The 23,138-nt window shown below is 41.8% G+C and overlaps 2 protein-coding genes across 3 annotated transcripts in view; both read left to right on the top strand.

The window, feature by feature from the left end:
• pnp4a (purine nucleoside phosphorylase 4a) overlaps positions 1-16,877 on the top strand; it is a 64,686-nt gene extending 47,809 nt beyond the window's left edge. The window contains exons 1-6 of one of the 2 annotated variants that reach the window (XM_056734684.1): positions 13,579-13,710; positions 14,722-14,885; positions 14,968-15,071; positions 15,483-15,658; positions 15,778-15,968; positions 16,145-16,877. In XM_056734684.1, the coding sequence (XP_056590662.1) occupies positions 13,688-13,710; positions 14,722-14,885; positions 14,968-15,071; positions 15,483-15,658; positions 15,778-15,968; positions 16,145-16,365 (879 nt within the window). In that variant the 5' untranslated portion in view covers positions 13,579-13,687 and the 3' untranslated portion in view covers positions 16,366-16,877. Of the gene's footprint in view, positions 1-13,578; positions 13,711-14,721; positions 14,886-14,967; positions 15,072-15,482; positions 15,659-15,777; positions 15,969-16,144 lie in introns of those variants that run through there. The other variant, XM_056734686.1, reaches the window with a different exon arrangement.
• Positions 16,878-17,071: 194 nt separating this feature from the next.
• Positions 17,072-22,098, top strand: c21h20orf96 (chromosome 21 C20orf96 homolog). Its single transcript, XM_056734680.1, has 10 exons — positions 17,072-17,130; positions 17,339-17,465; positions 17,551-17,669; positions 17,745-17,903; positions 18,062-18,161; positions 18,340-18,497; positions 18,694-18,795; positions 18,886-18,972; positions 19,094-19,194; positions 21,859-22,098. Exons 1-9 carry the CDS (start codon positions 17,086-17,088, stop codon positions 19,106-19,108), a joined length of 912 nt encoding a protein of 303 aa, XP_056590658.1. The 5' UTR covers positions 17,072-17,085; the 3' UTR covers positions 19,109-19,194; positions 21,859-22,098.
• The last annotated feature ends 1,040 nt before the right edge of the window (positions 22,099-23,138 follow it).

Genomic DNA, 23,138 nt, shown 5'->3' with positions numbered 1-23,138 from the left:
TGAGTGGCAATGGTCTAGTAGCTTTTTTAAGTATGCTTATTTTGAATATGAAATAAATTACCTCATAAGGTTTTGTGTCAAGCGAGCGGGTAAACTACAGAGTATACTTAAGTAAAATACAAACTAGGTGTAAGCATGATGCTTGATAGAACAAACTGGAGAGCGAGTTAAATAAAGCAAACTCTTCCTGACTCTGAAGGTTTTGGTGATTCGTGGAGAGGCCACAAGAAACTGCATCATGCATGAGCAGGCACCGTTGGTTAAGTCTGAACATATCCAGGGCTTCTGTATTACAAAAATCAAGCAATTACAAATGTACAGATGTATTCAAAATGAAGCTATAATAATCTGACCCGCTTGTGAAGTCCCCTGCTGCTTTAGTAAGACTGTTCCATAAATTACCCATCTCAAAGCCTTTGCTGTCATAATGCAATATGCCACCCTTATAGACATCATGGAGGTCTGAAAAAATGTCTCCATATCTCTAAGTGACAGCGCCATATCCCTTTACTCTGAGTGTTGCCATGCGTGACCCTCACGCTGAGTCCCCCCCCCTTCATCTCTGTTGGCCTTCCTCACAGCAGGGGTCCCATTATTGAGCTCAGCCGTCCGAGTTTCAGCAAGCCCCTCCTAATTCACACTGACGGTGCGTTCGCTGACCGGATCACACGGATACCCAGATCCAGCTGAGGTGGTTGGGGAAACGGAACGGAGCGTTTAAGCAGATATATATTCAGAAAGTTTGCATGCGGTGTTGAGTGAAATTCTTACGTCAGCTTGTGCACATGTGTGCATGCTGGAGCGTGTCTGTAGGTGTATTTTGCTGTCAGATTTTGTTTCATATGCAGTTTTAGGAATTCTATTTCACTTCAACCATATGAGCATCAGCTGTGTTGATGCTTTTCTAGCATCCATTTGGCTGAATGATTACGCTCCTTTAGTGGAATACTTGATTCTGATTGGTTAATGTGGCATTCTGTGATCAAATATTTAATAGACATTCTTGACAGATTCACTCATGAAAGGGTTATCGTTTCAAAACCAAATCATGCTATATTTTAAAAGTTATATTATATTCTCCATTATAATTATAATTTTTCCTTTTAATTTGTTCAATAGATGCAGCATGAAATATCCAAATTTGCCGTTTCAATACTCCTGATATGGAAAGGATTGTAAAAAAGCAACCTAAATAGACAGTTTTGTGTTTTTATAACCATACACTATCTTACATTTTTAGTATAAGTGCATTTATCATATATTTTTCTTTCTTACAACATTATGGACTGTACACCATGGGCAACATTGGAAAAGCATTATTTTACCAAAAACACTAATTTATTTGATAAATTACCAAGGTTATTATACTTTCATAAAACAAAAACTTTTGGAACATTCTATAATTGAAATCAAATCAAATATCTTCCTGCCCTACCTTAACTTAATAAAATATAGCAATAAACTGAAAGTTAAAGGTCCGATATGAAATTGAGCGGCTCACTCCACCCCTCCCTTTCCAAGCACTACGGCGGTTGACAGGATTTAGATGTCATCATGTTTTCGCATCTTTGCCGAAGAAGATAACATATTTATGAAACGCACTCTGTAGAGCAGTTGTCCTTTAGTGCTACTGAAACAACATGGTGAATTCCATGCAAGGGGACCCGTGGTGTATGTAGATAGAAATTGCTCATACTAAGGTCATAAAAACATTTTATACACCTCTGAAGACATAGTTATGTATATGATATTGAATTTCTGTCAGGAGATTCTCCAAAAAAGCACTTTTAAGGCAGTAAAATTAATAACTGAAAATAAATTAGAACTCAACTAAAACTGAAATGAAAATAAAATAAACGTGTATCAGTAGAACTAAATAAATGAATACTAAAATGACAGATAACAAAAATGGTCAAATTTATATTAAACTAACAATAGAAGAATAAAATCTAATTCGTATAATTAATAATACTACAATGAAACTAAAAACAAAAAAAATCAGATCAAACCACACTGTAATTCAAACTGTAATTCAGGCTTGTAACACAAATAAAATATAAGATGTTCTCCTTCTACTCCTAAAATTCTAGCATGTTCCATTCATAAAAGGTCCCGTCTGCTAGCCAGCAGGGCCACAGAAGGTTCCCACAGGAGCAATACTGGCCTGCCATGCCTGTTTGGGTTGTGTGTGTGCAAGTCGAGATAGCAGCCGTGCCCTTGTAAAACCTGCCACCTCCACGCTAACATACAAACTGTACAAAAGATTATGCCCACTGCTGCTAATCTAGAATAATCCACAGACCTAGGCAGCGATGGGCAACACGGGAGTTTTTCTGACAATGAAAGCAGCTTAGTGGCAACACTACATAGTGACACCAAAAAAATCCTATTGACTCAAAATACAATGCGATCCCCCTATTGGGTGGGTTAATAAAAAGCATTTTCTGGCAACTGAATTAACAAAGGCTTTTCCTCATATCTTGACTAAACTGTATGTTGGGGTTTGTGAGCCTGGGACCAGAGGAGGACAGACTGTCAACCTTGAATCCCTCCCAAATTAAGGAGGTCACATATGGTTTGGGACTGCAATCGTTGAGCTGTGCGTGGCAGACTGTTTTGTGTCTGCTATTGACAAAGTGTATTGAGCATTTTGACAGTGGATGTATGCCATCAGTTTGCTCTGTGTCTGAGAGACCCCCGACAGAGGGGCTGACAGCCATGGCAACAATTAGAGGCAATTACATCCAGGTCACTTTGATGGAGGATGGGAGATCTACTGTAGCCGGTAGAGGTGAATTGTGTTCTTATACCTCAATGACATCTGCTACTGTACTCAGGAGAGGGGTCGTCCCTTTAGTGTACTATATTTCTCCAGAATTGGTCAATTAAGTGGCTCTTAACTTCCCTTTCACTTTCTGAAATGCAATTACGTCCTTTCTTTTCACATGGCCGATTATCAATGCAGGTCCATTAAAATCAGATTTGCATAATATAGCATGCTCTGTAGCATCGGGCTATAATAACACATTAATCAGGCCGATTTAATCATGGTGTCACTAAGGGGAAGGATACTGTATGTGACTTTCATATAGAAACACATACTTTATCAATTTGCACACTGGAAGACCTAGTTGTCTCTTAACAGTAATAGAGGCCATTGCGGGCACACACGTCCTGGGAGGCGATTTCCAAGAGCTCGCCCTTGATGGCCGTGCTACATGTTTGCTGGCTGTCCTTGGCTCTTGGCACCAAGCAGCATAGCCAGATGTACATGGATGACCCTGCTCCATATGTTCTGGAGGATTAGGGTCAGCTGCTTAAGATTCAGACCCAGACCGGCTCGCACAGATTCACCTTCATATGGCCTGTGAAGGGGCAAAGGGGAGAGGAGTGTTTCCGTTCGGGTCATGTCAGGACGAAATGCTGCAATGTAACTGTTGTAATTTAAGATGTTCATTAAAATGAAATCTAAAAAAATCAAGTCAATAGAGAAACTAAAGCGAAATCAAACTAAATATGGATTGATAAACACAAAAAGATCTGTTTAATTAACATTTGAAAAATATGTACATTGCTCGCACATTTATAAAGTTATGTTTGCATGTTCAAGTTGCCAAGTTGATGTTTTTTTAAACAAACACTTTTTTATATACTCAAAGATAAGAAAATATCTCCAAGATTAAACTCAATATTTTACATTAGTCTTTCTCTTTACTGAAGAACACAACATAACATGACTTAAAAAAAAACTCATTATGTAGTCTCATGGAAAGGATGCTGGGAACAAGAAGTGCTCAGCTCAAGTTCAACACTTAATTGTAACACCACACAGATCATTCATGTGAATGGATCAAGATAATGATTGAACATGAAAATATGTGACAAATGTGTTGAATTAACTTGTTATTTAACTTGTTAAATTAAGTACATTAAGACATTAACGCTGTTTAACAAACTGACTTGAATTTTACAACAGTATACATAAGTAAACATAAAATAAAATTATAATAAAAATGCAAAAAAGAAATACTATCAATAAAATGAATAAATTATAAAAGTTAAAATGTATGAATATACAAAAATATTGATAAACGTTTAATAAAACATAACAGTTACAAAATCATATTCATATAAATTAGACTATAAATATATATATATATTGCAAATAATTTTATTAAAAATAATTTTATTTGTATTGTGCTTTTTACCATGCATATTGTTCAAAATACATTCCTGTAATTTTTTAGCACCACAAAGGTCATGGTTCCCTTTCTGTCGGTCTCTCGACGTTGTGTCGAGAACGACAGATGGGGTTCGCCCTTGAGAACCAATCAACTCTGACTACTATAGAAAAGGCCAATGAAATTTGGCGAATGCAATTTGCATGCCGGGCTCCGCCCCCGGAAATCCGGTATAAAAGGAGGCCGGTGTGCAGCATTCACTTACCTTTTGTTCTTCAGAGCCATCGCTCATGAGTACAACTCAGGATTCAATCCTCTACAACTACACGCTGGTGCTACGACGTGTTACAGCGGATCGTCCCTTCCTGCAGCGACCTTCCCCTGGGCGTCTCGGCGGTTCCGGAGGTGTTAGAGATTTTTTCTAAAAGTCCTTTTCAGGACTGACTGAGCATTCTCCAGCGCGGCATGTCCCGCTGTTCTCTTGGGTGCGGCACCCTCATCGAGGAGGGGGATGGACACGATCGCTGCATTAGGTGTCTGGGCGTCCAGCACACTGAAGCAGCGTTCGTTGACACATCTGCCTGCACTGCGGGCAGATTGTCATTCAGAAGTTGCGGTCACGGGTGGCTGTCTTCCTACGGGAACCAGCCACCATTTCGTCTGCTACCCGGGCTGTGACATCTGTGGCTACGGCCCCGATGACCACCCACGTTAGCAGCGTTAGTGATACGGGGAACTCTGCGAACGTAAACCCGCCAGCCAAGTGCTCACGGGCCGATCGCACCCCGATTCGCTCTTCTGAACGTTCCCCAACCGGCGGTGGCATACCGTCCGGATCCTCACGCACACACTCGGAAACGATGTGTGACGTAGATGAGATGTCGCTCGCAGCATCGGAGGGAGACTGGCATCCGACTCTGCCGAATCCAAACTCCACCCCCAGCGGTCGAGTTCAGGAGGAAGCAGAAGTGATGTCATCCGTGCTAACCCGGGGATGCGTGGTTCCCGAGGTCGGTGCGCGGTGCAAACCGCGCCCACCCCGGGTGCCATGTTTTTCCCGGAGGTGCATGAGGAGCTGTGTAAAACTTGGAACGCTCCACTCACGGACCGTTCCAGTGAAACCAGCTCCGGCTCCCTTACTTCCCTCGATGGTGAGGCAGCCAAGGACTGCGTCGAGATCCCCCGGGTGGAACGTCCGCCTGCGGTGCACCTGTGCCGCGGACGGCTACCACCTGGGGGGGGATCGACCACTCCTACCGTCCAAAGCACGTAAGACTTCGGCATCACTGGTGTCGAAAGCTTGCGATGTTGCGGGCCAGGCTGCCTCCTCTCTCTATGCCTTGGCCATCCTGCAGGTCCGCCAGGCCAAGGCGTTGAGAGGGCTCCACGAGGGTAAGGCCGACCCGGGTATAATGCAGGATCTCCGTGCCACCGCTGACAGCGCTCTACGGGCGACTAAGGCGGCGGCACGGGCCCTGGGTCGGACGATGTCCACGGTAGTGGTCCAGGAGAGACACCCCCGGCTATACCTTATGCAGAAGAGTGACAGCAAGGAAGTCCGCTTTCTTGATGCACTCATCTCGCAGGGTGGGTTGTTGGTAACACCGTCGAGGACTGCGCTCAGCAGTTTTTTGACGGCGAAGCAGACAGTGGCAATTAACCACATTTTCTTCACGCCGCGACTCGGCCGCCTACAGGCCTCCGAGATCTCACGTGACGTCTGCTTCCCTGCAACCCAGGACCCTTTCGACATCGGCTCCGGTTCCTGTGCCCCCACAGGCGGCACCCCGGAAGCAGAGGTCGAGGGGGAAACCTCCACCCCGTCAGCAACCTCCTCGCGAGAAGGGACACTGACGGGAAGACCCCAGGGAGAACAACATCGGGCCCGAACCTTCACAGCCACGGCTCTGATCGGTCGGTACGGGACGACTCCTGCCTCGTCACCAAAGCCGGGCCCTTGTTAGGGCTTGGCGCCCACTTACTCACTGAGTTTTCTGTTCTCCCCGGGTTTACTTGCAGCCGATCGCACACTCCACTGGACTGTGCTCGGCGAACCGACCTCACACCCTGGCGAGGCGTGAGGTCGTACACATACGACAGCCGTCACCACTCTCAAACCGACAGTGCGTGCCGTTGTCCCGCCAGGCAGGTAAGCAGGCGGAGCAAAAACCTTCCCTCCGGGGACTCCCCGCGACATGGTTAGCTCCGCCAGCCGACGAACCACCCCCCGTGGGAATGATGAAGCAGACCGTCCCCTTGGTCACCCTGTCACAGTCCCTGGGAGCTCGAGAGCTGCCCACACTGTCTCGCTGGCTAATGAGGGCGGTCCGTCTTGGTTACTCGATCCAGTTCGCCAGAGACTCACCCAAGTTTCGGGGCATCATCTCTCCCTCTGTCAGAGGCAGGGACGCCTCCGTACTTCGGGTAGAGGTCACCACCCTTCTGGCAAAACAGGCATCGAGTTCGTCCCTCAAAACCAAGATGTTCAGTGGGTCACCACCCGCACTTCATCGTTCCCAAGAAAGACGGCGGGTTGCCCCCAAAGGCTGCGTACCCTGAACAGAGCACCTTCACAAGCTGCCATTCAGGGTGCTCACACAGAGGCGCGTCCTGACATCTATGAGGTGTCAGGATTGGTTCGTGGCAATCGACCTGAAGGACGCTTACTTTCATGTCTCGATCCTCCTCGACACCGGCCGTTCCCACGGTTCGCGTGCGAGAGGCGGGCATATCAGTACAGAGTCCTCCCTTTCGGTCTGTCCCTGACCGCCCTTTCTCCCTGAGAGGAGGAAGGCGAGCGGGTACTAAACTATCTCAGCGACTGGCCTATCTTGGCACACTCGCGAGATCTGTTATGTACACAAAGGGACCTGGTGCTCCGGCACCTAGGTCGATTGGGACTCCAGGTCAACCAAGAGAGGGGCAAGCTCTCCCCAGTGCAGAGCATCCTCTTTCTCGGTATGGAACTCAGCTCTGTCACCATGTTGGCACACCTGTCCGCAGTTGTGCCCAACCAGTGTTGAACTGTCTGAAATGAACATTTTAGGCAGACAGCGGTCCCCCTGAAACAATTCAGAGGCTCCTGGGACACATGGCGTCCTCGCGGGTTAATACCCCTCGAGTTGATGCACATGACACCGCTCCAACACTGGTTTCAGAGTCGAGTTCCGAGGAGAGCGTGGCACACCGGCAGCAGGCGCATGGTGATGCCGCCCTGCTGCCGACGCACCATAACCCCTAGTCTTTATGACTTTTTCGACGGACTCAGGTCCCTTTGAGCAGGTTATGAGGCAGGTCGTGGTGACGACTGAAGTCTCCCTGCAGGGGTGCGGTGTAGTGTGCAACGAGCACGCAGGTGGGGTGTTGGACGAACCCCCGCCTGCGCTGGCATATCAATTGCCAAGAGTTGTGGGCTATGCTACTTGCACTGAGCAGGCTACGGCCTCTCGTGCGAGACATGCACGTGCTGTTCCGAGGACAGCACTATAGCTGTAGCGAATACAGATCGTCAGGGTGGCGTTCGCACACAGCAGCTAAACACAACTTGCTCGACGCCTCCTCCGGTGGAGTCAACAGGTGACTCGTTCCCTGCAGGCCACACACCCCGGGCAAACTGAACTAGACAGCCGACGTGCTTTCTCGCCAGTTTATGCCTCGTGGAGAGTGGCGACTCCACCCCCGTGCAGTCCAGCTCATTTGGAGGCTGTTCGGGTAGGCCCAGGTAAAACCTGTTCACCTCCCGTAACACCACCATTTGCCCGCTTGATAGTCCCTGCCCTCGGCACGGATATCCTTGCGCACAGCTGGCCGCGGGATGGGCGGAAGCACACCTTCCCCCCCCCAGGAGCCTTCTTGTACAGACTCTGTGCAAGGTCAGGGAGCAGGAGCACCAAGTGTTATTGGTTACACCACACCGGTCTAACCGCACTTGGCCTCAGAGCCGATGCTCTGGACAGCGACTCCCCCTGAACCATTCCCCTGACAGAGGACCTGCTCTCTCAGGGGAAGGACACGTTCTGGCATCCCAGATCAGACCTCTGGAACACCCATGTCTGGTCTCTAGACGGGACGAGAAGATCCTAAGATGGCTACTCCCCCTATACGGCTGAGACCATCACCCAGGCTAGGGCCCCATCTACTAGGCGGTTACACGCCTCTAGACGGTGCCTCTTCTCGTCCTGGTGTCTTTCTCAACGAGAAAGACCCACTGAGGTGCTTGATCAGGATTGTGTTCCCCTCCTCACGAGACTGGAGACTAACATCTCCCTTCCACACTGAAAGTGTATGTAGTCGCTATTGCCACTCATCACGACTCAGTCGGTGGAAAGTTTCTAGGGCAACACGACCTGGTCACCAGGTTCCTAAGCAGCGAGAGGGCGGAATCCGCCTCATCTTCGCTCCATACCCTCTTGGGACCCTAAGTGGTCCTGGGGAGCCTCAGGGCCCCCCAAAGAGCCCCTCGGAGGTTCCGATCTTCCTCATAGAGTAAGACGGCCCTCCTGACGGCGCTCACTTCCTTCAAGAGGGTAGGGGACCACCGAGCATCCTCCGTGTCCCTGGATTGCCTTAAACTCGGCCCTGGAAACTCTCACGTTATCTTGAGACCCAGGCCCGGATGCGTGCCCAAGAAGTTCCCACTACTCCCTCCGGGGCCAAGTGGTGAACTTGCAGGCGCTCCCCATAGGGGAGGAAGACCCAACCCGATTAGTGTTGTGTCCAGTACGTACTGGACCGCACGCAGAGCTCTGAAGCTCTGACCAGCTCCGTGTCTGTTGGAGGACAGCAGAAGGGGAAGGCTGTCTCCAAACAGAGGCTGGCGCACTGGGTCGTGGACGCCGTTACGACGGCATTCCGATCTCAGAATCTCCCATGCCCATTGGCAGTGAGGGCTCACTCCACACGGAGTTTAGCCACCTCCTGGGCACTGGCAGAAGCGCCTCTCTAGCAGACATCTGTAGAGCTGCGGGTTGGGCTATGCCCAAACACCTTCGCAAGGGTTAACAACCTTCGCGTAAACCCGGTGTCAGCCCACCTCCTGCGTGGCGACATGTAGGACTGGCATCCGGGGGGGCGTATGCCTGCGAAAGCACCTTTCCACCCTCTAACAGGTTGGGTCAGTGTGCTATTTACCTTTTCTTCTTACCCGAACACATCGCTAAGAAACTGGTACCTCACCAGCCTCCCTTCTTACCCAGACACTGGTTAAGAATAGGCATTCCATCCATCACCAAACAAGCACCCCCTGGGGGCTGGCTGGGCAGAGCAGCCTTCCCCCTTAGGCCGGGATACCATGTGAGCTATCACAGATAGCTCTAACCGGACCTAGTGCTACCGGACGTCTGTAACACCCCCTCCGTGGGCTGTTCCGTCTGATGTATCCTCATGAGAATGGTTCCCACTCCTGGTAACCCATGAGCTTCCCCAGGTGGGCCTCCACCTCGCGGTTAACTACTCAGTCCGCACGTTCCATGCGTTCTCCTCCAAGGACGAGACCATACCTATATCCACCATATTCCTCCCCACGGGTAGGAGGTGGCCTCTGTAGCGCTTCTCTGATTAAGAGTCGCGCTTACCCGGTGTAAACTGATCTGGACGGCCTCTCGCCTATAGAGAGCTAAGGCCCCGTCCGTGAAAGTTACCGGTCAGGGCTGTACCCATCTTTCTCCAAGAAAGCTCTGGAACCCCCCGACCACCACACTGGAAGGTTACAGTCTCACGAAAGCTTCGAGATGACACGCCCAGGCTTGTTACCGTCGCTTCGCTAGAGATTGTGACGCGATACAGCGTTGTGGCGTTTTCCATAGGCAACCCCATCTGTCGTTCTCGACACAACGTCGAGAGACCGACAGAAAGGGAACGTCTTGGTTACGTATGTAACCTCAGTTCCCTGATGGAGGGAACGAGACGTTGTGTCCCTTATGCCACGAACACGTATCGTATTCTGCTGCAGTTTGAGAGGTCTCAGGCTCTTCAGAACAAAGGTAAGTGAATGCTGCACACCGGCCTCCTTTTATACCGGATTTCCGGGGGCGGAGCCCGGCATGCAAATTGCATTCGCCAAATTTCATTGGCCTTTTCTATAGTAGTCAGAGTTGATTGGTTCTCAAGGGCGAACCCCATCTGTCGTTCTCGACACAACGTCTCGTTCCCTCCATCAGGGAACTGAGGTTACATACGTAACCAAGACGGTTTCATTCCAAGGAAGCCATGTCATGATAATGTGTATCTTACAAACACTGTAAATGACTTTAAATGTATGCATCTGTCAAATGTATTCTGTAAGTGTTTCTGAGTAATAAGAAAGGAATGCTGTCTGCCTTTGACATTTTTGTTCAAGTTAAACTGGACGACACCCATATATAAACACAATTGTTATATTTACCTTACCCTTCTACGTTGGTTCATCAAACAATAAATAGAGGTGAGGGTTTAGGAATAGGCATTGATCATACATGACCATTCCACGAGTCACAAGATTCCCAGCAGATTCACTAAACTCCAATTACTACACACCTCCGCATGACCGGCCAGCCTGAGCTCATAGAGTGAGTATTGTGAAGCATGCGAAATGCCTCGTGCATCAGAAATGTCTGGGACGTTCTGATGCACTGTGCACTTTTATGTCATTATTTTTACATTTTTTAATGATATAAGATTCATTGTAAGTTGTACTGTCAAAAAAATAACTTTTTTTTAACAAAGGACAACTATTGCCCCTTGAGTTGATTTTGAGGCCACTGAGTGCGTTTACATGCACAAAATAAACACCTATCTATCAAAAATCAGCTTAACAAGAAAACAGTTTTCCCGTTTTTACATGCATAGAAATAAACCAGTTACGCATAAAACCAGGTTTACATTCATTTCTCGCTTGCAGTGACGTCACCGTCGATAGTCTGTTTAGTCATTAGATATGCAGCGGATAAACGGTCAGAAGCTGTATTTTATATCTCTTTGTCGTGTCCACAGTACCTGCATATGCAACAATAGTTCTTCATTTTGACAATTCTATCAATTGCATGATTCCAGAGCGAACTTTTATACATTATTTTACTATTTCTTCCGTTTGGGACTTTTACTACTGCGCTTTCAGACATGCGCACACAAAGAAAACCGAGAGAAACCCGGTAAAGCAGTTTACATGCAGCCTTAAATCGAAGCAATGGGCAAAAAACTATCAGTTTTTGATTATGCCGTTTATGAGCTTTCCCCGTTAATAGAAAATAGTTTTACACGTTTACATGACCTTAATTGTTTTCAGCTTAATAAGCATAATCGGCATAAGACGTAAACGCGCTTATTGTTAACTTTACGTGATTACTGTAACATTATTGTAAGGGAGTTTTTTCTAACTCTTCGTACATTTCTGCTTTAATTTTGCTTCCAAATTGTATTGTCTTGGACATTTTTGCTGCTTTTTGTGGCCCTGTCTGATGCGTTTATGTTTACCATGAAAAAAAAAAAAAAACTTTGCATGTAAATATTTTTACAGCATGGAAAGTCTTTGACTATCTGTTTTATTCTGATTCTTTGTAGAATTTATAAATAATGGTTAAATTGAGATTCCAGTGGGCAAAAATCACATGTGCCCTCATGTGCCACGGATTACTTCTGAGCAGATGGAGAGAGAGAGAGAGAGAGAGAGAGAGAGAGAGAGAGAGAGAGAGAGAGAGAGAGAGAGAGAGAGAGAGAGAGAGATGAATAGGTTATACTTGGCACTCTTCATTGTTAATGTAGTTACAGAGAAATGAGTACACACTGTGTGCCTGTCAATTTCTGTCTATCTCTCCAGCTGTCTTCCTCTCTGATTACATTGTATCCCTCACATGAGCCCAGTTAGATGTGACCTGGTATGCAGGATTCACAACGTCCACTTGGGACAAAAGGTTTTCAGATCTTAACTCCCTCAGCATTGCCAGACTGCCTGTATATAAGCGAGCAATGGCAAAAACGTAAATATTATTGTCTAGAGCTGAATGTTTTGTTTTATATGTTTAGTAAGAACCTTCACAGTTAAATAGTTTTATAGAATTTCATTTGATTTGATTTTAAATATCAAGTGCTGGAATATAATTTTAGGTTTTTTAATCTTTTGGTGAATCTTCTAGTTTTGTCCTTAAAAATGTGATGTCCTTGTCACTAACAGATTGTAATTGTTCAATTCTACATGACGTCAAACTGTATCATTGACTATTGTCTCCCAAGTCAATCGGGCCCAGTTAACAACGTTCCTCAAAATATCTTCTTTTGAGTTCTGCGGAGGAGAGAAAGTCATACAGGTTTAATATGACAAGAGAGTGAATAAATGTATCTGGTTATGCAATAGGACAATAGGACTTCATTTCATGGCTGAAGTGAAATTAAGTTTCCTGATTCCTGGTACTTTTCACTACACTTTTGAGTATAAAAGGAAACTAGTCAAAAGGAGGTAACATAAGCCAAATAGAAGCTTGACACTACTACTCTTTGAGATATTACGCTTATAATAATGTCAGGAGTATTTTTGGATATGGTCCATCTGAAAATGACAAGTTGCTTTCAATCAGACAAACCTTGTGAGGTACCCAAATTGAATTTTTCTGGTCCCATGCTTTAGATTTTGGGTGGAGTCTGTCGCCCCGGTAATGGGCCTCACATGCCATCAGTCCTGTGGCAGAACTTGATCAGGACCCATCGGCAGCTCATTCCACAAACCTGATCTGCTAAATGCTTTATAAGACAATATGTGTCAACATATTATTATGTGTCATAAAACGAAGCTTATAACATTATGTGTCATAAAACGAAGCTTAAAGCTAGACTAAATGTGTCAAAAAGTTCAGTTAAATTTGATACATAAATGCTTAATCTTCCATCTCTTGTTAAATCAAATTATCTATTAAATGAGACATGACATGCTGGATAAGACTTCTCTAACAGGTTGTGAATATCTGTTCTCTTTCAAACAGATATAAACCACTCATTTTTATATGGTACTGCTGAAAAATGCATAAAAGGAAGGAAGTTCCACAAATTCTAGATCATTTTTTTTTATATTGTAGCTATAAGTAGAAGGTTTTGTTATTATTACTGACATATGATTTCAATTTAAAATCACTGATTCTAGATAAGAACCATAAAGTCATAAAATGTCACTACTAATGAGATTACCTTTTTCAGTCTTGTCTGAAACATGTAAAAAATTGTTGTTATGTAAAAAACATTGTCATGTAACATTTACAAATCTCTGCCCATAAAAGCTTACTTTCTCCAAATCACGTTGAAAGTTAAATTTCTCTCTCTGATATTTAACCTTTGACAAACTTTCAAATCACAAGGAATTTCATTTGGCAAGACAAACTTTAAAACTGAGTAGTAACCAATCAGAAGGTTTGTGTGTGTTAGTGATGTCAGACATTCGGTACACATAAATCAGCAGGACAGAGCTGCTCCGTCATCCACAAACTGCTTAAGTTCAGGATCACATCTTCAGTTGAAAATTTTCTCCAGGACGATCTCAGAACAACATGCATAGTAAAGATCAGATCTGGTAAGTTACATCTGCTTATTTATGAAAGGTTGAAAACAGATTTATATGAGTATGAAGGCAAGAAATGTAAAACTTCTGTTCTATTTTATACAGCAGCTAGAAGTGTTTTATTGTAATCAGTTTCATTTTACAGAATGACAAAAGCATTTTAAACCAATTGTAACAGCATAACCACAGGGTTTTACACGTCTGAATATATACCGAATTCAGTTAATAATGCAACAGTTGGGTATCGTAGCTTTATATTTCAAAACATGCTGTTATGTTTAGAATATGTTCCACAGCGTGCCGCAGATAATCTGTAATCGTCTAACAGTCTGTTTTTAAATAATTCATGCATTAAATTTAATAGTTCCCTCTAATCTCACTCATCTTTAGTTAACCTCATTAAATTAAAATTCTGTCATCATTTATTCACCCATATGACTTTTAAAATCTGCATATGACTCTTTTCTCTGTGGAACAAAAAAGAAGATATTTTGAAAAATGTGTTCAAACAATGGAAGTCAATAGAGGCCTATGTTGTTTGGTTACCAACATCCTTCAAAATATCTTCTTGTGTTCTACCAAAGAAAGTCAGTAAAACAGGTTTGAAACGTCATGAGTGTGAATAAATAATGAAAGCATTTTTATTTTGGGGTGAACTATTCCTTTAAGTCCGCTCACGCCATTTATGGTCTCTACATGAGCAATTTCTTATCCAGAAAACGTTCTGTTCCTCTCCGGTGGAATTAGCTCTTCTCCTAACCTGTACAGTTAATCCCAACCTTCAAGAAATGCATGAAGACTCACCTGTTCTGCATTCATCTGACTAATCCAAAACTGTCAACTTTTTCACATTGTATCTGTTTAATAGTTTATTCGTCTTAAGATTTGTTCATCTTTTCCTTGCTTGAATTTTGGTCCTAGTTGCAAACATGCGTTCATTTTTTGCTAAAATAGGATAGATATTCTCTCATTTATAATTGCATATAAACAGTAAGTGAGTGTTCAGTTCTTTGTCATCCCCAGCAATGAGGACTACCAGAAAACAGCAGACTGGCTGCTCTCCCATACACAACACAGACCTAAAGTGGCCATCATCTGTGGCTCTGGACTGGGTATGCTGGCAGATGCCCTCAAGTGCCAAGACTTCTTCAAATATTCAGACATCCCCGGCTTTCCTCAAAGCACCGGTGAGACAGCACAGAGCATGCATTTATTGCTTCCTTTTGAAAGATGAAAAAGTCTTACAATTGTTTTTGTATATGCAAACAGTAAAAGGCCACGCTGGACGTTTGGTTTTTGGGCAGCTTAAAGGGAAGACCTGTGTGTGCATGCAGGGACGATTTCACATGTATGAAGGACACTCGCTAAGCAAGGTTTGCCTTTATTTTCAACCAAATGTTAGGATTCATTTTGACAGCAGTCCACTTTGATAAGTCAAGTAATTTTGGGATACAAATAGTCATTAAAGTACAAAACCACACTCTATTCATGCCGTGTCATCTGCTTCATTCCAAAATAAAGACAGAACAGGCAGATTCCTTTTTCTGTTTAATGCCAGTTCATTCGCACCAGGCCGATCATGCTGATCTGAATCACATGCTGAATGCCAAAGAACGTATGAGCATTCAATGAAACTATTGTCTGGTTTGCAACACATAGATTAATATGGTTAACAGTACAGCACCAAGCTTATGATGATTAGTGATGATGTACTGTAAGTTCTTGTTGTTGTTGAAAATGGATTTTGATACACGTACTGTATAAAATGTGTTTGTGTTTCTCAGGTCACTTTTCCAGTAAGAGTGTTCAAACTTCTGGGTGTTGAAACCCTGATTGTGACTAATGCTGCTGGATCAATAGCGGACAGTTACAGCTGTGGTGATATTATGATCATCCGTGACCACATTAACTTCCCTGGACTAGCTGGATTGAACCCACTTAATGGACCGAATGATGATAAGTGAGTATCTGTTTGTGAGAAACCCTATTTGTTTGATATAAATTATTTATTCAGAATTGGAACGTTTCATTCATTTTAGATTAGTTCAAGGATTGTAATTGTTTGTTTGTATTTCCAAGATTTGGTCCACGATTTCCACCCATGTCTGGGGTGTATGACAAAGGCTTACGGAAGATGGCATTTGACATCTGTAAGACCATGGGCGTCTCTCAGTATGTCCAGGAGGGTGTGTACTGCATGGTGGGAGGGCCCAACTTTGAGAGTATAGCTGAAGCCCGACTTTTACACAGACTGGGGGTGGACGCAGTGGGTAAGTCTCATTAATCAATTCAATGACCATATCATCAGGATATCGTCAATCAATTGAATTTTTACATTATTTGGTCATGGTAGTAGCTCAGAAAACTAAACTTTTAAGTGGATAGTCATGTTTGTTGATAGCCAGATGCATCACATTATTCATTCATACATGGTTTGCATTTAAAGGTATGAGCACTGCACCAGAAGTGTTGGTTGCCAGTCACTGTGGCATGAAAGTCTTCGGTCTTTCTCTCATCACTAACAAAGTTGTGAAAAGCTATGAGGACAACGAGACTGTCAATCATGAAGCCGTGCTCGAAGTGAGCAAAATGCGCTCAGAGACTCTGCAGACTCTTGTCACCGAGCTCATCAGTCACATGGACATTAACAACAACGACAGTGTATGATGTCATCCACGCTGTTTGTGCCAATCAAAACCTCATCCAGAAAACTTGCAGCTATCATGATTACCTTTTTATTATAGACGACTGTACAAAACATCAATGGAAGAGATCTAGGCTATTTATATATTTGGTGCCATATTAACAAAGATTTAAAATACACTGGGCTGTTTAATATGTGTGTACGTAAAACATTTTTTACATTTGATCTTTTTTTGTGTACTGGAAGGTGGAAGGAAAATGTATTTTGTTTATTTACAATAACAGTATCATTTAAATGTATGTGGGAAACTTTGCTTGATACACAGCTTTTTGAATTTATCATGCAAATTAGTAAAAATTTAATATTTGTTATTTTGTTATTAAGTTAAGATATTTATATCATTTCATAATGCTATTTACGACCTTGTCTTACATTTGTTTCTGTTTGTATTGTACACTGTGGTTAAATCAACTTACTTTTCTGTATGACAAATAATCGGATCTGAAAATGCACCAATAAACAATATAAAAATAAACCTATGTTGACTCGAATGCGATCACGTCAAACTGTTTTACAATGTAAAAAAATCTGTAAGTTTAAGCAGGAAATGTATCCCAAAACGCATGTTTTCAACATGTCCACTAGATGGAGGCAGACCTATATTGTATGCAGTCAAGGACCTGCGGTTGCCATGGCACACTTATATAAACTTTCTTGTTTCAACCAACTTAAAGTACGAAATCATGACACTGAATTTGAGATTACCTACAAGCAACTTTACTCCGGTGGTATGATTTTTTAAATGCTTGAATTGTATACCCATATCAAAATATAACCAGTTAATTTGTGGGTTTTATCACAACTAAAACGAAAAATAATGTTTGGGGCACAATATTTTATAGTGGCTATGCAAAAGTTGGACCTATACTAGATTTACTTTCCTGTTGAAGATTACTGTCTGTATAAGTACTACAACTGTTGAATTTATGTTTTAAGGGTTACAGCAAATGGCACCGAACTACTGAACCTCATCTGCTCTGGACTGCTCCTCACGAAGCAATACTACCAAAACAGAAAAACAAAGAGACTTTCGTAACTAGACAACATCACACAGGTACATCGGGTAAGATATAACTATAGCTAAGCATTATAATATAGATCAACAGTCTAATTTATGGATTTATATTTTTATTCAATTTTGTGTACAGTAAAATCCCAACAAAGCACTACCCACAATGATTCCACAACATTCCCCAAATTCACTAAGAGAACTGAAAGAACGATGCTGGATCAAGTTACCACAACAAAAAATATAAAAGAATTAATGGTGCGTACCGCAAGAAAGTAGATGTTTGCTTCTCTTATGTATGTATGTCATTAAATCCATAATACTGTATTGTAGTTACTCATCATGTCCAGGAGAGAGGCTATAAAAGATCTGGAGGAGCACTGTGAGCAACTTAAAGAGACAAACCTCCAGGTAGCCAGGAGCATTGTGGATACGGACAGAAACTCGCTCTCTAGGGATAAAGACTTGCTTAACCAGCAAGAACACATGAGGGTGAGGAACAAGTTTGAAAGGTCGTAAAGTCTATAATAAATATTTTTTCTATTTAATTGTGGAAATAAAGTTTTTAGATTTTGGTAAATTTAGATACTTTGTGTTAAATTATAAGCATTTTTCCTAGGTTATGAGCATTTCTACCCCCTTCTGTCTAGAGATCAATGGTAGGTTTGAAGCGATGGAGTGACAGTCAAATTAGAAGTATCAAAGCGGAGCTGACAGATGCAAATGAAACATCACAGACACGTCTGAGTGGTTAGTTTACCATAATGTAATCCATTACATCCGAATGATTTATTTGATTATCCCAGCTCAAAAAAATTACTGGTCACCAGAGTATGTTTTTGTTTGTTCTCAATGGTCGTTAATGGTAGTGCAAAACCATAGAGCACTACACCATAGCAAACAGTCTGGGTATCTTCTGTGATCGCAGGTTTGCAGGAGCAGCTGGATGTGTTGAAAGCTAAAGTGATGGCGGCTCAAAAGCAACTGCACAGTCTGAAGACATACAAAGATATGAAGTTCCCAGTCAAGGCCCTGCAGATTGCAGAGATGGAGAGACAGCTGAAAAGACTGAGGGATGTGCAGCAGGTAAATTATTGACAGAACTTGACAATGACAAAGTGCTATTTGAAAGTATATATTTAATAAATGTCAAAATTATATTTTGGCCACCTGATAAGCAAATTGAATACAAATCAGGTACATCTTTGAATATCCTTTATTACATCAATATAATTATTTATAATCATAATGTTTATTGTTTTCTTTTAAAAAATATTCTTAGAATGAGAAGGAAGATGTGAGTTTGGTGTTTGAGAAAGAAATGGTCAATTTAAAGCGACGTCGCCAACAGAAAGAACAGGGAGTTCTGTCTGCTTTTGTTGAGGTGAAGAGCCATCATTGTTTGAAACTCTTCTTTTACATTTATTTGATGTTTATGGATCTCTAGAAAATATCTTTGTGGTTTAATTTTCAGAAGCATGCATGTGGAATCCCTCCCGTTGTCAAACTGATGGCCTCACAAAACCACAGGATGAGGGAAGAGATCCATATGCACAGACAGGTGACATGTAGAATTTTTATTTTTTAATTAACTTATAGTAGTAATGTAACCATAGTACATTTTTTTAAAGAAAGAACTATAAGTGTATGATCATGTTAATAAATCTCTTTTATTTTTAAAGGAAATAATTCAATAATTCACGAAGAGTATTCGTGAACTGCAACTATCAAGACCAAACATCAGGAGAGAGATCTTTCCAGATGTTTTCCTCAAATCAGAAAAGTAGGTGTATGATGACATCTGTTATTGAAGCAAACACTGTTTTATAACACGGAACAGAGTTCTTGTGTCCTCGATTCATCTCAAAACCCTGCCAAGCTCTCTAGTATATGCACTTGTGCGTTCTGGAGTTGGAAAAAAACTTCTCATATTAACTGGCCACTTAAATGAAGGTTAAAATGACCGTAACTCTTCTGATAAGCAGATATAGAACAGCAACAATCAGAAAACTTCACTTTCAAGAGCCTTCTTCTATAGGCAAACAATTCCCAAACAATGTGATGAGAACACAGCCTTTTGACAGTTCGATTTGGTTTAGGGCAGCAATATACTTTGTTGTTTGGTAAACGCCCTGTGATGTAACATAGTGTTATATGTAAATCTATAAATAATAAACACTCTATATTATTATTTAAAATTTTGTTGCAGATGCTAGAACTGATATAACCTAATTTTGATATAGGAATGTAAAACATAAAAAGGGATAGTTCACCTTCAAAATGAAAATTCTGTCAACATTTGCTCGCCCTGTTTTCATTTTATACCTGTGTGATTTTCTTTTTTCTGCTAAACACAAAAGAAGATATTTAGAAAAATGTTGCTAACCGGACACCGTCGGTTCCCATTGACTTCTTTTGTATGGAAACCAATGCAAGTCAAGGAGGACCAACGGTTTTCTGTTACCAACATTTTTTCAAAATCTCTACTTTTGTGTTCTGCATATGAAAAAAAGTTATACATGTTTAAAATGACAAGAGGTCGTGTAAATAATCACTAAATTATTTTATTGAAGGTGAACTATTCCTTTAAAATAGTAAGTTGAAATAACTTGCATAGCCAATGTGATTGTACTTCAAAAATTAAAGCAGCAAAAAATGTATGTGTAATGTTATTGTTCAGGTGATTTACAATAAGCATAATGACTCGAACTTAAAAAGCATGTTGCTCTATGAAAGAAAGATTCTATGAAAAATTCAATCTTTTACAGTAATGTATGCTTCTTGTGACAACTTTAAGAATGCAGTGAGTGTTGTGAATTGCGTTGTGGTGCATTTTGGAATGTAATACCATGTCTACACCGGACGCGACCTGCGTTACGCAACATGACAAAAGACATTAGAAACGCACTAGAACCTATTATAATTTCGTCCACACTGGATACGGCACAGTGTGAAACGACAAACCCATTGAGAAAAAGCAGGTAGTCATGTCGCGTCGCGTCGCGCCTGTCTCATCCGGTGTAGACACGGTGTAACAACCCACAAAATAAAATTTGCAAAGCTAGAAGTGTCTGCATTCAGCTCTTCAGCATAAGTAATAATTCTGACCCCAAGGTGTGTCTTCAAGTAGCTACAACATAAAGTTGAGGACAAAGAACCTCTACTTTCAAACAAAGACATGTTTTGGAAAAAGTATTAGGCGGCTGGAGATCGTGTTATATTACACAGTTCTGGAAAAGGCTCCAAAGGCCATCTTAAAGATAAATGAAGAACAAGAGAATGCTGTGCATTCATGGAATCCCCGGCGTCCATTAAAGGTTAATGAAGGTTTCACATTTCCCAACAGTCTGTTCCAAAACAGTATGACATTTTCCTCTCCATGACAATCAGTCATATCTCCAAAACAATTAGACACTTTATTCCAGACTGCAAAAGTGGTAAGTGAATGCAGGCACAAACTCTCTCCACCCTTGGGAACTTTGTTCCGTCACATTTAAGATTTATTCAGAAGGACCTTTGGTCCTTAAGGGCCTTTGGCCTATGGGACAAAGAATGTTGAAAACAAACAAGAACGTTTAGGGTTTTACATATCATGTAACACTGAGCTCCAAATGATAAACGTTTCCATTATATGGAGATAATTATAAACAGATCTGGGATTTCCTGCTCTGCTCGTGACAGAGAGATGACTTTAGTATCTGCAGATGTCCAAAGCCCCAGCAGAGAAAATTCTCATGTTTTCTGTCTTAAACAAACCATCTCTGGCTTTGGCGGCCATGTTTAAGGGCAGATGTTTCATAAAAAGTCCTGATTTACAGACATCCTATAACCACAGCTGTAAGACTGTGTGTTGACACCCCTTTAGGGTACTTTTGGGGAAAAAACGTAACTGGCAATTTTTTTTCCTTTCATGATGGGATGCAGCCCTTCTGTCTCAGTCTGGAAAACAACTGTCATATAGTTTATTCCTAACTTATTTGTTTATTTTGTATCTAAATGCATTACGCCATAGATGCATAATTATGAAGTGACCGCATTGAATGTGTATTTTGGGAACAAGCAGTTCGGAGGTGGGTTTGTTAAAATGAAAAACTGAGGAAACCTGAGAGCTGGTGACCTGCACATGGCTTAAATCTTGACCTGGCACTGTTTGTGATGTTTGTCACATAAGGTCTATTCTGAATACTATGTTTAAACATTATACAGGGATAGCTTCTGCACCACTTGCAGTTAATATCTGTTTGTCTCACCTATACCAGACAGAGGATGTTTTAAACTTGTTTGGAGTTAGTTACCATTTTGCAATTCTGTGTAGTGCTACACAAAAACAGGACTTTTGGTATGTTTTATTAGGCTGTGTAAACAAGCTAAATTATTATGACATTATTTTTCCTAAGGTGTTATAATAACTGTATACTGTCACTGTCACTCTGTTGTCTTACTTTAGGTGTACTCCAGATATGGATGTCCATCTCAGCGTACCACGAAAGGATTTACTCCCCACATAAACCTGTCCTGACGGCATTACCTTTTTGAGTCTTGACTTGAGCAGCTGTATATTAGAGAAGAAAATTAAGGAAGCCCTTCATTAAATCATATTCTGCAGAGACGAAACATTTAATTGATTGTTTAATTTGATTTATTTCTCTTGGTGTCCAGTATGTTTAAGTGGGTTTACCGTACTGTATTTGCCATAATCTTGTGATGTGTTTGCATATTAAGAAAATCGCATTGGCTTGTAAATTATACAATACAGCCTGCACACGTACAGTAACTATTTAATTTGGTGAACAGCAGTGTTGGGTGTAACTAGTTACTAAGTAATTAGTTACTGTAATTTAATTACTTTTCCCTTGAAAAAGTAAAGTAAGGGATTACTCACATGTTTTCTGTAATTTAATTACAGTTACTTTTGATGTAATTAAACTAAATACTTTGTTAAATATATGCGTGTGCAATAGCGTAATTGACTTCAAAATTCAAAGTCTTACTTTAAAATCAGTGCTTTAATGTATAATTCTCACATTTGTAATACTTAGTCCAGTTAATAATATTATTTGAATGAATTCAATAAGCCGTTTCATGTATATTCTTGAATCACTTAACTAATCAAGGTTGATGTAGGATATAGAAAGTACTTAGTAATGAGTAACTAGTAATTCATTACTTTTTCAGAGTAACTTACCCAACACTGGTGAACAGTAATAGAATGCTCATCTACGCAGTTTTAAATATCTATTACATTTTTCTAGGCTTGTTTTATATCAGACTTCTGAGAAGCATACTGTGTTACGTGTAATTTTGTTTTAGAACAGTTTGCCAAGTTCACGTGACTGAAAGATGCCTTAACTTTTCAGTGGATGTGTGTTGGCCTATCCTCCCATGTAGTTTCTGGGAGTCAGCAAGCAAGTTTCATTACAATTAATGAAACTTTAACGTGTTGGTCTTCGTGTTTCATTTTATGACTATATATGACTGTTTATTCTGTAAATGGAGCATTTCAGAGCCTTTTTTGTACAACTTGAAAGCAGAAGTTTGGTGACATTGATGTAATTGACTAATGTGTGGGAACAAGGCTTTGCTCTGTAAACACTTACGGATTTCAGCACCCCAGTGGACTGGCGACTGGTTGATTACTTCTGTTGTTTCCTTTGGAAAAAATTCAGAAAAGCCTCAGAGAATAACAAAAAATCCTGCTAAAAATTACAGATAAAGGCAGGGAATAAA

Source organism: Triplophysa dalaica, chromosome 21 (genome assembly GCF_015846415.1).
Source record: "Triplophysa dalaica isolate WHDGS20190420 chromosome 21, ASM1584641v1, whole genome shotgun sequence".
Lineage (NCBI taxonomy): Eukaryota > Metazoa > Chordata > Actinopteri > Cypriniformes > Nemacheilidae > Triplophysa > Triplophysa dalaica.
Note: the sequence above shows the minus strand (reverse complement) of the source record. Positions and strands in the feature narration are given on the sequence as shown.

What these genes read in the sequence shown, in the direction of transcription:
- c21h20orf96 (XM_056734680.1), top strand. Translation starts at nt 17,086, where the DNA reads ATGACACTGAATTTGAGATTACCTACAAGCAACTTTACTCCGGTG. An exon ending in ACATCACACAGGTACATCGG is followed by an intron (nt 17,466 to 17,550) that starts GTAAGATATAAC and finishes TTTTGTGTACAG; the next exon opens with TAAAATCCCAACAAAGCACT. An exon ending in GACTGAGGGATGTGCAGCAG is followed by an intron (nt 18,498 to 18,693) that starts GTAAATTATTGA and finishes AAATATTCTTAG; the next exon opens with AATGAGAAGGAAGATGTGAG.